Genomic DNA, 12,863 nt, shown 5'->3' on the forward strand with positions numbered 1-12,863 from the left:
GAGCCACCATGTCCAGGAGAGTTTGAGATGTGACACCTTTACCTGGAAATGTGACACCCAGCCCACCTGGAGGTGTCATCCTTCCCCTGCTCAGCTGCACCTTGGGTTCGGGAGGTTCTGTATCTGTCTGGCAGCTCTGGCTCGGGGTGGCCTCCCAGTCCTGTCCTTGGGCTGCTGGAGTTTGCTGGCCACGGTCCCAGTTTGGCTCCTGTGTCACACAAAGCCCAGGCCAGGCTTCTGCTGCTGGTAGAGAATTTGGTTACCAAGTAGAGGGTGGATCTGTCCATTCCTGTGACAACGAACTTGTGGTAGTTTTCTGTGTGGCTGATTTGTTTCCAGATAATTGGAGTCCTCTGAAAAACTCAACTTTTGTGTTTAAGAACTTGTGTAAAACCAGACCTTGGTTTTACACAGATGCATTTCCTGTTTTTTGTGCTCTCATTCCTGTCCCTGTTCTCCCTTCCCTTTTCCCCTTGTGCTATGTTTTACTGGTGTGGTGTTGTCTCTAACTTTATCTGGTTTCTGTCTCAGCAGTAGAGTAAATTCTATTCCCCTGGTAGTACAATGGTGGATATAATATAAACTTCAGAGGATTCTCCAGGGACTAAGAGTGAACCAGTCACCAAAATTGTCTTGGAACTGTTCAGAATGGCAGTGCTATAGCTGAAAAAGCAAGGGCCAGTTTCTGCTCTAGTGTTAATTGCATTTTAACCTTCTTGTTACAGTGGACAGTAACAGACCATGAATTGACATTAAGTTTCTTTTTGTGTTAATGAAGAACTGCAGACCTCAGTGTCAGAGTTAAGGAAGGCTTACTCAGACTTGTGTTTCATCTCCACTCATTTGTAAAACAAAATATGTAGCTCTAATAGCAGCTAAGTGAATAAAAATATCTGCATGGTTCTAGAGTCTTCAAAAAAGAATTAAAAAAATATTAAAACTGACACTGACCTTTCCAGAAGATGGGAAGTATGCACGTGGCAAGAGGCTAATTTACCTTTCTATTTCCCAAATTCAGCATGTCCCAAAATACCATACAGCAAGGAGACAGGCCCTTCTTTCTACTTTGCCAGTGAGTTGGGTTTTTTGTACTAATTTTGATTGTACAGAAAAGCACTTTCTAAAGAACCACATGTTAAAGGAATGGGACCTGTTGAGGGAACAAGTTTCCTTGCACCAAACCAGGATGTGGAAAACGCAGGAAGGTTCCTCTCAGTGGGCAGGAATGGAGATTTATATAATCACAGGAAGCTAAGTTGTTAAAATCTTCAAAAATTTATTTTGAATATGGAATAATCTCTGACTTCACTACCCAGTATTTTCATGTGCAGCTGGAAGTGGGCTCTAGAAATCCTTCTCTGTGAGGGTGCTGAGGCCCTGGCACAGGGTGCCCAGAGGAGCTGTGGCTGCTCCATCCCAGAGGTGTCCAAAGCCAGGCTGGATGGGGCTTGGAGCATCTGGGATGGTGGAAGGTGTCCCTGCTATGACAGGGGGTGGCACTGGATGATCTTGGAGGTCCCTTCCCACCCAAACCACTCTGTGATTCTGTAGCTTCTGTTTAAACCTGTGGGAGCTGCCTTGCTCCCTTTCATGAGCCCACCAGGATTTTTACACCTGCTGAGTTCCCAGCTTCCTAAAAGGAGAAGCAACCTTGGGTGTCATCCCTTTTGAAAGCCATGGCTCAAGTTCTGAGCTCCTGGGAGGAAATAACTCGAGCTGCAGCTGGGGTGGAGGAAATTTTCTGTAGAAATGCCACTGAAGGAGTGCTGGGAACAACTTGTGGTGATCCTTGTGTGACAGGGATGAGATGAGGGCTCCTTGGGACTTTCTCAGTTCCATTCCCTGGCTCAGGTGGGGCTGTGGTGGCATCACTGGAGGCACTGGGACAGGATCTGGTGCTCTCTGGACACAGCAGCCTGATCCAGCTCATCCAGGAAAGGCAGAAAGCTGCAAAATCCTGCCTTGTCTGCCCTGCCGGTGTTCAGCAGCTGCTTTGAGGAAGCTGAGGTTTGATTGAGGGGTGTGTTTGCAGGATGAACTCTCACCCAGGACATGGGAAAGGAGGAGTTGCAGTTTCAGACTGTTTCTGTTCTTGCTCCTGTCCTGCTGTGGCACTTGTTGCTGTGTCTGTCTGTCAGTCTGTGCAGCCCATGCCAGGCACTCTCCTGGTTGGGTTTTTTTTTTTTGTTTTTTTTTTTTTGTTTTTTTTTTTTTTTTTTGCATTAGCTCATGCAAGAGGGATGTGAGAAAAAGCATTTGTTCTCCAAAAAATCTCCTCTGGAGCAGGTTTCCTGTGTTTCTTGTGCCACACTGGTTGTGCCTGTGTGGGGGCTGTAGGATGCTGCCCTGGGCTGTGTTCATGCCCCTTGGTTTGGTGCACTGAAATTACTTCAATCACCTCATTCCTTTCTTGGATATCTTTGAAGTCAAGTCCACTCTACCTGTGTAAAATGACTTCTTGAAATGTTTGTATGATGAAAGAAACATTTGCTATTTCTTTGCTTCCTACCATTCAGGTCTTTTAAATGTAGTTATCCTCACCATCTTACTGGCTCTGGTAATGGTTTTGAGGTTTGTTCACTGGTCAGTTCTTGAAAATAGGCTCTTCAGTGCATCTTTGGGCCATGACCAACACTGACCACCATTGGCACCATTGAAATTCCAGGGAAAAAAACAAAATTACAAAATGCCACGATGTGGTTTCACATATTCCCTTGTAGCTGGGAGTTCTGCTTGATTTCTGCTGCTCTGACCTCTTCTGATTTCAGCTCCTTCTGTGGCTTCTGTGGCTGACTGCTTCTTGTTTGCTCTCAGAAATGGGGTGCAGTTCTGTAGGGTTGCATTCAGTAATTCAATCCCTGTGATGTTTTTCTCCCATCCCGTGACTGAGTCCCTCCCCTCCCCGTGTGGCTCAGTGCAGTGAAATATCTCACATTAGAGCCAATTTGATTAGAAAGCTGCAGAAGTGAAGCAGGGCAGCCCAGGCAGAGGAATTTAAGGCATAAAGGCACAGAAACCCAGTGTATTTGTGCTGGAGAGAGCTGAGGTGACTTGCAGCAAGGTGTGTCCTTTCCTAGAGCTTATTCTCAGATAATAGGTGGCCATTTGAAAAATCTCCAAAATACTGACAACTGGGGGAAATGTTGGATAATGGGTCTTTTATTTGATTTTTTTTTTTCACCTCATATCTTGTCTTATTTGCTGTTAATTTGTGTAGTGAGCTGTTTTGATGAGCAGGCAAAAATTCCTTTTAAAAATCCCAGGGAAAGTGCTTTAGTTCAGGTGAATTTTTCATGACTTTTACAAGACTCCTTTGACAGCCCTGGTGGTCTCAGAGATTTCATTGGCTTGGCAGGAATTACTTGCACTAACTAAACATGAAAAGCCATTTACACTGCTGGAGTTGGAGTCTGAGCTCTGGTTTTGAGCTGGGAATGCATTTCAGACCTGCTGAGTTGTCCTTGGTTTGTGTGCAGGGACTGGCCAGGATGTGAAGAAGTGCCCGGATAACATTTTTTGAAAAGCATTTTTAATATTACTATTAAAACATAATTTGCAGCAGCATCTGAAGTGGTTTTAAGCTTTATAAATTTGGCCATTAGGGTGACCTGCTAAAGACAAAACGAAGGAGAGGAGAAATTGAAAATTAAATATTTTCAGTATACAAAAATCCAGTGCTTCAAATCCAAAGCTGTGGATAAAATATTAGGTGGTTTTGGAAAAGCTGCCACTAAGACAAAAACCTGATCCTCCCCCTGGTTTATATCTGTTCTTTGGGGTGCTATTCCTTGGTTTAAATGGTGTCTTAAGAGAGAAATTCCTTATTGTGAAGTTTTATTGCAGAAATATCTGCTTCAGAACAACTGAGTTTATTATTCTCTTGGCCATAAAGAACCAAAAGATGAATTGCACAAATGGTTTAATGGAGTCCCACATTATTTTGGGGGCTCTTAACGAGTGATGTGGGAAGCCTTGAGTATCTTACAACTTGGAATTAAATTTCACATACATTTTAAAGCCTCTTGAATGGAGTTAAGTTGTAGTCAGGATTGCTGCCCTTTGGCAAGCAAGTAATCCCTCCTTCCATTTATTTCTATTGCTTTAACAAAGATAATAATTTCTGGCCTTCTTCAGAGTGTGTACAATAATGAGGTTGAGAAATTGTCCTCCTGTAGAAAGCCATAAACTTGGTACTGTAAAAATGATCAGTGTTGCATTGATAATTTTGGTGTTGTCAGAGGAGAAATGTCTGAAAGTCAAGTAGGAGCATGGCAGGGATGCTGCTGCAAAATACATTTTAGTAGTGATACCAAAAAAAAAAAAATCAAAAATACTTGTATTTAAAGCATAACAAAATGCTGTGGCAGAAGATCCTGCTGGCTTTGACAGCGTGCTTAGAAAATATTGAGGTGTTTTTGAAACCCCTCTCAATCAGGAGGCCTCAGAGTGCACAACTGTGCTTGCACATGTGGATAAGAACATTAGGATCAACTCCAGGCTGCAGGAATTTAGTTCATCTGCATTAATAGCCTGAAACTGCTCATCACTGCAAGGCCATTTGCTCAGTGAAGATTTAATAGAGCTTGCCAGGGATTAAGTTAAATGTGGCAGGCAGTTATTTTCTAAAGGAGGAACCTGCACAGGGGAGAAAAACCTCAATTAGGCAAAAATATCCAGGCTCTCTGTATTCTGGTGAGTTGGAATGTGTCAGAACTTGGATTTTTAAGGTTTACAGCAAACCAGACTGGAGGAAAACTGCAGTGGCCATCAAGTTCTTATATAATACAAACCTCATTAAAAAATATATATATATCTATATATAACCTGGTAGATACTCATCAGTAATTAACTTCAGAACCACCAAAAGACACCAAAACAAATAAGGAACAGTTGAAGGAAATATTGAGGAGCAGGCTGATAATTTTCTTTGGCTGTTTGCTTTTTTAGCACTTTGTCAGCAAAACTCTCCTTGGTCTTTCAGGCTGTGACATCAGAGGGATTGACACGAGTTGTCACACACAGAAGTAGCTGCAGACAAGGCTTGCTTGTTGCACAAGACCTAAAAAAATAGGGGGAACATCCTCATTTTGAGGGTCCTGCCTTTGCATTGCATGCTTTGTGTTGAAAGGAAGACTTCTTGTCATTATGGCTTTTCATACTTGCTGAGATTCCCTGAAAAATTAAAAAAAAATAGGATTTAGTGTGGCCCATTTGAAGCAGGACAGAGCAGGATCCAAGAAGGAACTGGGTGTTTGTTGTTGGAGACTGGCACAGCTGTAGCAACAGATGTGGCTTCACTGGGGTAAAACTTTTCTGTTGTTCAGTTTCTTCCTTTTTGGGAATTTTGTACCTTATTTGCTTCTGGTTCAAGGAATGAAGAATTCCATGGCAGTGTTGGGGAGCTCACAGGATGGTGGTGATCCAGAACAGATTGGCCTCGAGGGCAGAGGCAAAACGGGTTATTTTAGCACAAGAAAGTGGCTTCAGCAAAAATCTGATGCTTGAGCAGCCTCAGTTTTGTCAGCTGTGATGTGTTTATTTACTCTGGAGTGCAAGGGCAGAGTTTGTGCTTCCCTCTGACTGTTCTGTGAGCAATTTCCAGAAGAGTAGCATGGTGAGGTTAGCCAGGTATAAGGCCAAAGAATTTTTTTTGGATGGTGGAAATAAAAATGGCTCATAACACCTTTGAAAAGTATATCTCAGGAAATCCTAAATTGTATGAAAATTATAAATTTGATCTGTTTGACAAAACAAAAGATGAAATACTGCTTTTCTCTATGTAGTATCTGTTACATTGTCAAATTAGGGAAGATGAACTGTCTAATTATGGTTGTTTATAGACTTTCCTGCCAAACCAAACTACACAAAAGCAAGGTAAGATCATCAGCTATTTGCAAGATAAATATATTTTTTTTTTTTTAGAAGGGGGAGGGAATATATTTACAGACTGAGTTGTAGTGAAATCTTCAAATGCAGCTGGTGATTTGATAGAGGTGCATGTCCTGTACCTGGTGTTAAATATTCTTCTTTTTCATCCTAGTTTCCACTGGCTCACTTGCTCAGCAGTATGCCCACCCTAATGCTACCCTGCACCCGCATCCTCCTCATCCTCAGCCTTCTGCCACCCCAACTGGCCAGCAGCAAAGCCAACATGCTGGAAGCCACCCTGCTCCAAGCCCCGTGCAGGTAACACAAGCCTGAGTGGCTGCAGATTGTGTGGAAGGGATTGCAGCTGTCCAGTGCTTGTTGTTGATGTATTGATTTCTCTGAGGGGGAAAAGGGGAGGATGGAGCAGAGTCCAAGCACTCATTTCTCCCTGTTCACAGGGGATGGGGGATGTTTCAGTTTAAGGATTAAGGAAGGATCATAATTGTGTCAGTGCTTTCATATGAGAGAAGTGGAAATAGCAGATAAATGCTGAGAAATGTTTGATTGGATTTTGTCAAAGCAGCTGAAAACAAAGTGATCCTTGGATAGTGCTGCATTCCTTAATTCCCTCCTGGGAATAACTGAGGCACTCCCAGCTCCAGGTCCTGCATGGTTTTACCTGGCACTCTGGGTTCTGTGTGCCAGAAGCTGAGCCTGGTGGGTGTGACCGTGCTCACAGGGGTTTTCAGATGGAGGAAGAGATGAGGATCTGACTCCGTGTTGCAGAAGGCTTCATTTATTATTTTATGATATATGTTACATTAAAACTATACTCAAAGAACAGAAGAAAAGGTTTCATCAGAAGGCTGGCTAAGCTAAGAATAGAAAGGAATGATAACAAAGGCAGCTGTCTTGGACTCTCCATCTGAGCCAGCTGGGCTGTAATTGGCCATTAATTACAAACAATGAACATGGGCCAATCACAGACCCACCCGTTGCATTCCACAGCAGCAGATAACCATTGTTTACATTTTGTTCCTGAGGCCTCTCAACTTCTCAGGAGGAAAAATCCTAAGGAAAGGATTTTTCATGAAAAGATGCCTGCAACAAGGGGGGTTGTAAAGAGTTCCCCCACGAGCACAGCTGATCCTTACATTCACCATTTCCAAATTCAGAATTAAGAGCAGTTTCCCACCCCTTTCTCCTCAACAGAATCAATACAATTCCTCAGCCCTAACCTAAATAATTTTTGTGTTTTCTTGCAGCACCACCAGCACCAGGCTGCCCAGGCCCTGCACCTGGCCAACCCCCAGCAGCAGTCGGCGATTTACCACGCAGGTCTAGCTCCAACCCCTCCTTCCATGACGCCAGGCTCCAACACGCAGTCTCCACAAAACAATTTTCCTACAGCACAACAAACAGTCTTCACCATTCATCCCTCCCATGTTCAACCTGCATATACCAATCCGCCACACATGGCCCATGTCCCCCAGGTAAACACAGTTTAACAACCTTCAAGACTTAAATGTCTTAATGCCACAAAAGTTAGGACAGTCGGGCCTGCTGAAGTGATTGCCAATCTGTCACCTCTCAGCACAGACTTACCTGTTGTTGTTATTTAGGTTTCTGTCTGTACATTGCCTTTTATTTAGAATTTTGACAAGGTGTACTTGGACCTCAGCTTCCAACACCTAGTGCATCTGCAACTGTAGTTTAATGAAGACATCTTAAGCTGGCACTGCTACTGAAATAAATTGAGCTCTCTTCCCAGTTCCTGGCTCCCATCCTTGTCCCTGCCCCACCACTCTGCTCACAGAACTGCTTGGCCGTGGAGCAGAGCAGGCTGGGGACACAATTCAGCTGAAATGTGCCTCCCCTACCCCCTTTTTAGGCTATTTCTTGGTCACATCAGTTCCCTGCTCAGTCAGGTGCCTGATCCCAGGAAGAGCTGGCATACAGAAAGGTTGGAGGTGGGAGGTGAGTGCAGAAAGGCTGAATTGCTGCTTTTGGTGGCAGTTTCAGGCTCTGCATCCTAGACAAATTTTATACAAATACATCCAGAAAAGGACATGAGAGGATTTCCAGGGAGAAGCAAGGCAGTGCAAGGGAGAGAGGAAAGAGTTAAGGTGACTGCAAGACAATCCTTGCAGAAAGAAGCCTCTGTGTGTGTGGTGTGAGTGTGGTTCTAAATGAACTGCTTGTGCTGAAGCTCCCCAAAGATTGTTGGCTAACCTAAACAGTCTTGGCTTCAGAATCAGAAACTCACTTCTCTTAACTGCTCCCTCGTGGTCAGCTTCCTGAGAAAAAGGATTTGGGGAAGGGAAGCACATGATAGATTAATCAAGAGCTCCATGTAAAGCAGTGTGACACAGATTTTCTGATGTTTACTAAATCTCCTGGATTTAGTGTCCTTTGTCAAGGAATGGGCAGTTCAATCAATAATTTGCCTGCACAATTTTTTCTTCAGACCAAGAACTTGGTGTCTGGTTTCTGCCTTCTCCTACAGGTTAACAATAGTTTGGGATAAGGTGACTAACTGTGATTAGGGATGTTAATCTGACAGCTGTCCAGTCCCTTGCAGAATTCTGATAAAATCTTTGCTTTGGTCCCTGGGACAGTCAGTTAAGCCAATAAATCAATAGTTCTGTAGGAATCCTTTTACTGATGTTGAGTTTTTACCTTTTTGATTCTCTTAGGCTTTTGATTTCTCTGCTTTTTTTTGGGGGGGGGGGGGGGGAGGATAAGGAGAGGATGGCCAGAGCTGATGATTGCTGTGGCATCTTGGCTCATCCTCCCCTTCTCCGGTTTCTGCCAGAAACAAGACTCCTGCTCTGCTCTGGTGTGAGGACACTGCTGTGAATGCCTGGGTTGTGTTTAGAGCTTCTCAGAGGGGTCTTGGCTTAGTGGCGTGTCCAGTGCTGTGATTTGAAACGTGAACATTTGCTTGAAGGCCATGAAAGGGTAAAGCTGTGCCTGAGCTGTGCCCTGGCCAGGCCAGGGGTGTGCAGGATGTGACCATTGCCTTCCTTTCTGTGTGCCAAGCAAACCAAATTAAACAAATCAGATGCAATTTGGAGTCAGAACTGACTGCTCAGGCAGCATTTTTAGCAATCACAGACAAGGCTTGCCTTGCCCTTGATTTTAACTTGTGCAGTCTCTTCTGCAATTTTTTTAGAATGAAAGCTGCAATTTGTGATATTTACACCAAACTAATTGACTTTCCCAATGAAGTAGTTCCCTCAAAAATCTCTAGTGAAGGCATAACTACAGTTCTGTCAGAAATGTTAAATGCATGTAATTATTCCATCGTGGGGAAACTAATCACTGGATTTAATAATTTTTTAGCAGCCTCATTCCCAGCTTCTAAACACAATTCTGAAATACCACGTAGTAAAAATTTCAGTTAGGCCAACACAGGGGATCAATCCAATTTCCCTTCAGGTTATCAGATGAATCTTGAGCTGGTGGATATCTCACTTGAGAAGCAGTACTTTAAAATTCATTAGAGAGTGCTGTCAGCTGCCAATTTGCAAAATGTTTGAGCCACAGCAGAAAAATTTTATCCACTGTGTGTATTGACTCCAGCTGCTCTATGAATAGCTGCTTTATAATGATGGCTTCTACAATAGCATGTTTGTCAAAGTCAACGTGGAGCCAGTCCTGGGAGGTATTTCTGTTCCACAGCCTGATCTCCTAAAGCTTTTTTAGAGCAAGAGTGAGATTTGAATTGCAGTTCCTGCCTTTAAAGGCTTCTGGGGTGCTACTAACACGTGCAAGTCTGATCAAAGAGTTTGGGGAATGTCTGTGATGAGTCAAGTAACCCTTTTTGTCTTTAAGAAATAAAATTCTAGCCACTACCTGCTATTTGTCTTTACTGGCATGGGAGACCTGTGAGGCTGCAGTGCTGGGATATGGTAGAAGGACAAAGCAAACCTTAGGTACAAATGATGGGGTTTTGGGGCTGCTTTTTTTTTTTTCCCAGGAGAAATCCACCGAGAGCTCTGAGTTCCTTTGTGCTTTTAAGAAATGAATGTTTGCTAGGTTTTTAAATAAAATAAATTGATGACCTCTAGAGACATGAACTGCTCTGAGCTAAAGAACCCACCAAGTTCCTGAAGTTGTTTGCCAGAGGTGATCAGCCATGGGAAGGAATAATCTCCTTTTCCACTGAGACTTAGCCCTGATTGCTCAGATTACACAAGAACTGCGATGAGCTGAACTGGAAGCAGAACAAAGCTGCCCTGAGAGTGTGAAGGGATGAAATCACTCGTGTCAGGAGGACTTGGCTGAGCACTGTGTGGGCACAGGTCACTGGAGAGGACAGGGAGGTTCCCAGGGCAGGGAGCCAGCACAGAACATGGGGTTGTGCAAGGAGAGAGCTGGGGAAGGGATGCCAGACTCCCAGTGCCTGTGAAGTTCCTATCTGTACCCTCTAGGAAGTGCTTTGATCTAAGGTGTCTAACAGAAATGTTTTGAAGATTTGTTGCTGAATTGTTTTTTATTTTTTTAATACCCCCCCCTGTTTAATGCTGGCAAAATGGCTAAAACTGAGAACGCAGCTCAGAGCCAGCAGTAAGGAGCGCTTTTTTAATTATTATTTTTCCTTTTTGTTGTTATTATTATTAATTTTTTTTTTTTTGTGTTACAACTTCTGCCTTAATCCCTAGTTTAAATAAAAAAAAAAAGAAAGAAAAAATAATTTAAAAAAATCAAATAAATGAAGAGTAAACCTTTGCTGACGGAGCAAACTTTCGCCAGTCATGTGGCCAGGAGTTGCTGCCTCCTTGTGACCATGATACTAAAGAGCTCTTTGTTTCAGGCTCATGTACAGTCAGGAATGGTTCCTTCTCACCCAACTGCCCATGCTCCAATGATGCTAATGACGACACAGCCTCCCGGTGGTCCCCAAGCCGCCCTCGCTCAAAGTGCACTACAGCCCATTCCAGTCTCGACAACAACACATTTCCCCTATATGACCCACCCTTCAGGTGAGGAGTGTGTGCCTGGGAGACCTGCACCCTAACTGAGCCAGGTCGAGGAGTGAGGACTGGGAGAAACCAGATCTTTGGGGAAAAAAAATTCAAAAATAATAATTAAAAAAACAAAACAAAACAAAAAAACGACAAAGAAAACCAACCAACCTTAAGATGTCCTTGTGTTTCACAGCTGTGCTTTGGCAGCCTGGAGGAGAGTAGGTTTAGCTGAGATGTACCTAATTCAGGGAATATTCTTGATTTTTCTCTATCTGGAGTAGAGGAATGAGGAGTGTGAGGCCCTGGCACTGTGGGACTGAGTTTTCCGTGGATTTGCCGTGGGGGATGGAGTGTGTGCAGTTTATAATGATCAGAGGTTGGATTAAATCTTGAGGACAGCAGTGAAATGTTGTGTGGGGGTAGGGCTGTGCTAGGCTGCTGTTAAAGTAAAGTGACAACTGAAATCTAAACTTTAATTCAGAGTAACATTCTGCAGCTTTGCTTTGGGGGAAAAGTAGGAGTTGTGTGACTTCTTTCCGCTTTAAATTTAACCTTATTTAGGTTTCTTTGATTATTCAAGTTCAAACAGCCTCTGAACTTTTGTAGTGATTTAGTTTTACCTGATATTTCTTGGGGAATGTGTGAGCAGAACAAAGCTGCTCTCTGAGGGCTTTCTGAGGGCTTAGGTAGGGAAAAAGAAAAAAATAAAACATCCCAAGGACATCTTGATGTGCAGGGTTTTGTTTTGTTCTCTAAAAAAAATAAAACAAAAAGAGAAAAAAATAAAAATAAAAGAAAGTTGAGCTCAGTAGTTGTCCTGTGACCACTTTACTAGCAAACTGTTGTGTGGCTTGCCAATTTATTATTTACATTTGAACTTTTTTTTTACAGTACAAGCCCACCACCAACAGCAGTTGTAAGGCTCATCTGGAATAACTGAAAGGCTGGATACCTTTTGTAGGCCAAATACCCTCCTTCTACTGCTTCTGCCAACTGGAAGCACAGAAAACTAGAATTTCATTTTATTTTGTTTAAAAAAAAAAAATTTGATTTCTTGTAACATCCACTAGGAATGCTAACAGTTCATCTTGCAGTGGGAGAGATTCGGACTGAGTAGAGGCATTTAGGAACTTGTGGGCTATTCCATAATTCCATGCACTGTATCTGAGTCCTGCAAGTGCCCCAACTCTGCTTGCTGAAAAACTGGAAGTTATTTATTTTTTAATGACCCTTCAAAGTTATGAACTCGTCAGCTAGCAAAAGAAGTAACAAGAGTGATTCTTGCTGCTATTATCACTAAAAATCAAGACTTGGAGATCCCTTTTACTTCTAACTAAACTTGAAACAGGTTCAGTAAAAAAAAAAAAAATTCTAATCGTCAAACGGATGAGTTATTATTTATAAATCACGTTTGATGAGATAATCACTATCGTGAGACAGTGATGTAACTTTTAAGTTAAGAAAACTTTTACTTTGTAGATAATATAAAATAAAAACTTAAAAAAAAAATTAAAAAATAAAAAAAGTTTTAAAAACTGACCCTCCTCGGTGTTTGTGTGGTGATTTTTGGATCGCTTCCCATACCAATCCCAGCTGGAGCCAGGGTTTGAGTCTGAGTCTATTGTGTGCTGCAGGGGCATTGCAGGAGTAAGGGAAAGGTTTGGGAATCCCAAATTCAGCTGTTTTCTAATGAGGTTTTGTGTCCAGGTGATTTTGTGTTGCTGATCCCTCAGCCTTGAGCTGCTCCACACGGGCTTGGGGAAGGTCCCAAATGGGCCTTTAAGGTGATAGAAGTATAAAAATCAGTGATGCTGCTGGAGAAGGAAAGGAAAGGTAAGAATTCCCTGGGAAAACACCTTATAAAATGGGGAGATAAAGTTATTCCTGCTCCAAGTGCCCTGTCCTGTTGCAGGCATCATCCCATGGGGATAAACCAAAGTATTTTCATGTCCAGGAGAGCATTCCTGCCTTTTAGCACCCAGTATCCACTAAAACAATGTCCAGGCACCTGGAGAGAACCAG

General features: G+C 42.9%; 1 protein-coding gene across 13 annotated transcripts in view; it reads left to right on the plus strand.

Moving 5' to 3' along the window:
* ATXN2 (ataxin 2) overlaps positions 1 to 12,589 on the plus strand; it is a 49,733-nt gene extending 37,144 nt beyond the window's left edge. For 10 of the 13 annotated variants that reach the window (XM_058816929.1, XM_058816930.1, XM_058816935.1 and 7 more), the window contains 3 exons: positions 6,041 to 6,186; positions 7,134 to 7,361; positions 10,688 to 12,589. In XM_058816929.1, coding sequence (XP_058672912.1) covers positions 6,041 to 6,186; positions 7,134 to 7,361; positions 10,688 to 10,891 — 578 coding nt within the window. In that variant the 3' untranslated portion in view covers positions 10,892 to 12,589. The remainder of the gene's footprint in view (positions 1 to 6,040; positions 6,187 to 7,133; positions 7,362 to 10,687) is intronic. The other 3 variants (XM_058816931.1, XM_058816932.1, XM_058816938.1) reach the window with 2 other exon arrangements.
* The last annotated feature ends 274 nt before the right edge of the window (positions 12,590 to 12,863 follow it).

This window comes from Ammospiza caudacuta, chromosome 18 (assembly GCF_027887145.1).
Source record: "Ammospiza caudacuta isolate bAmmCau1 chromosome 18, bAmmCau1.pri, whole genome shotgun sequence".
NCBI lineage: Eukaryota > Metazoa > Chordata > Aves > Passeriformes > Passerellidae > Ammospiza > Ammospiza caudacuta.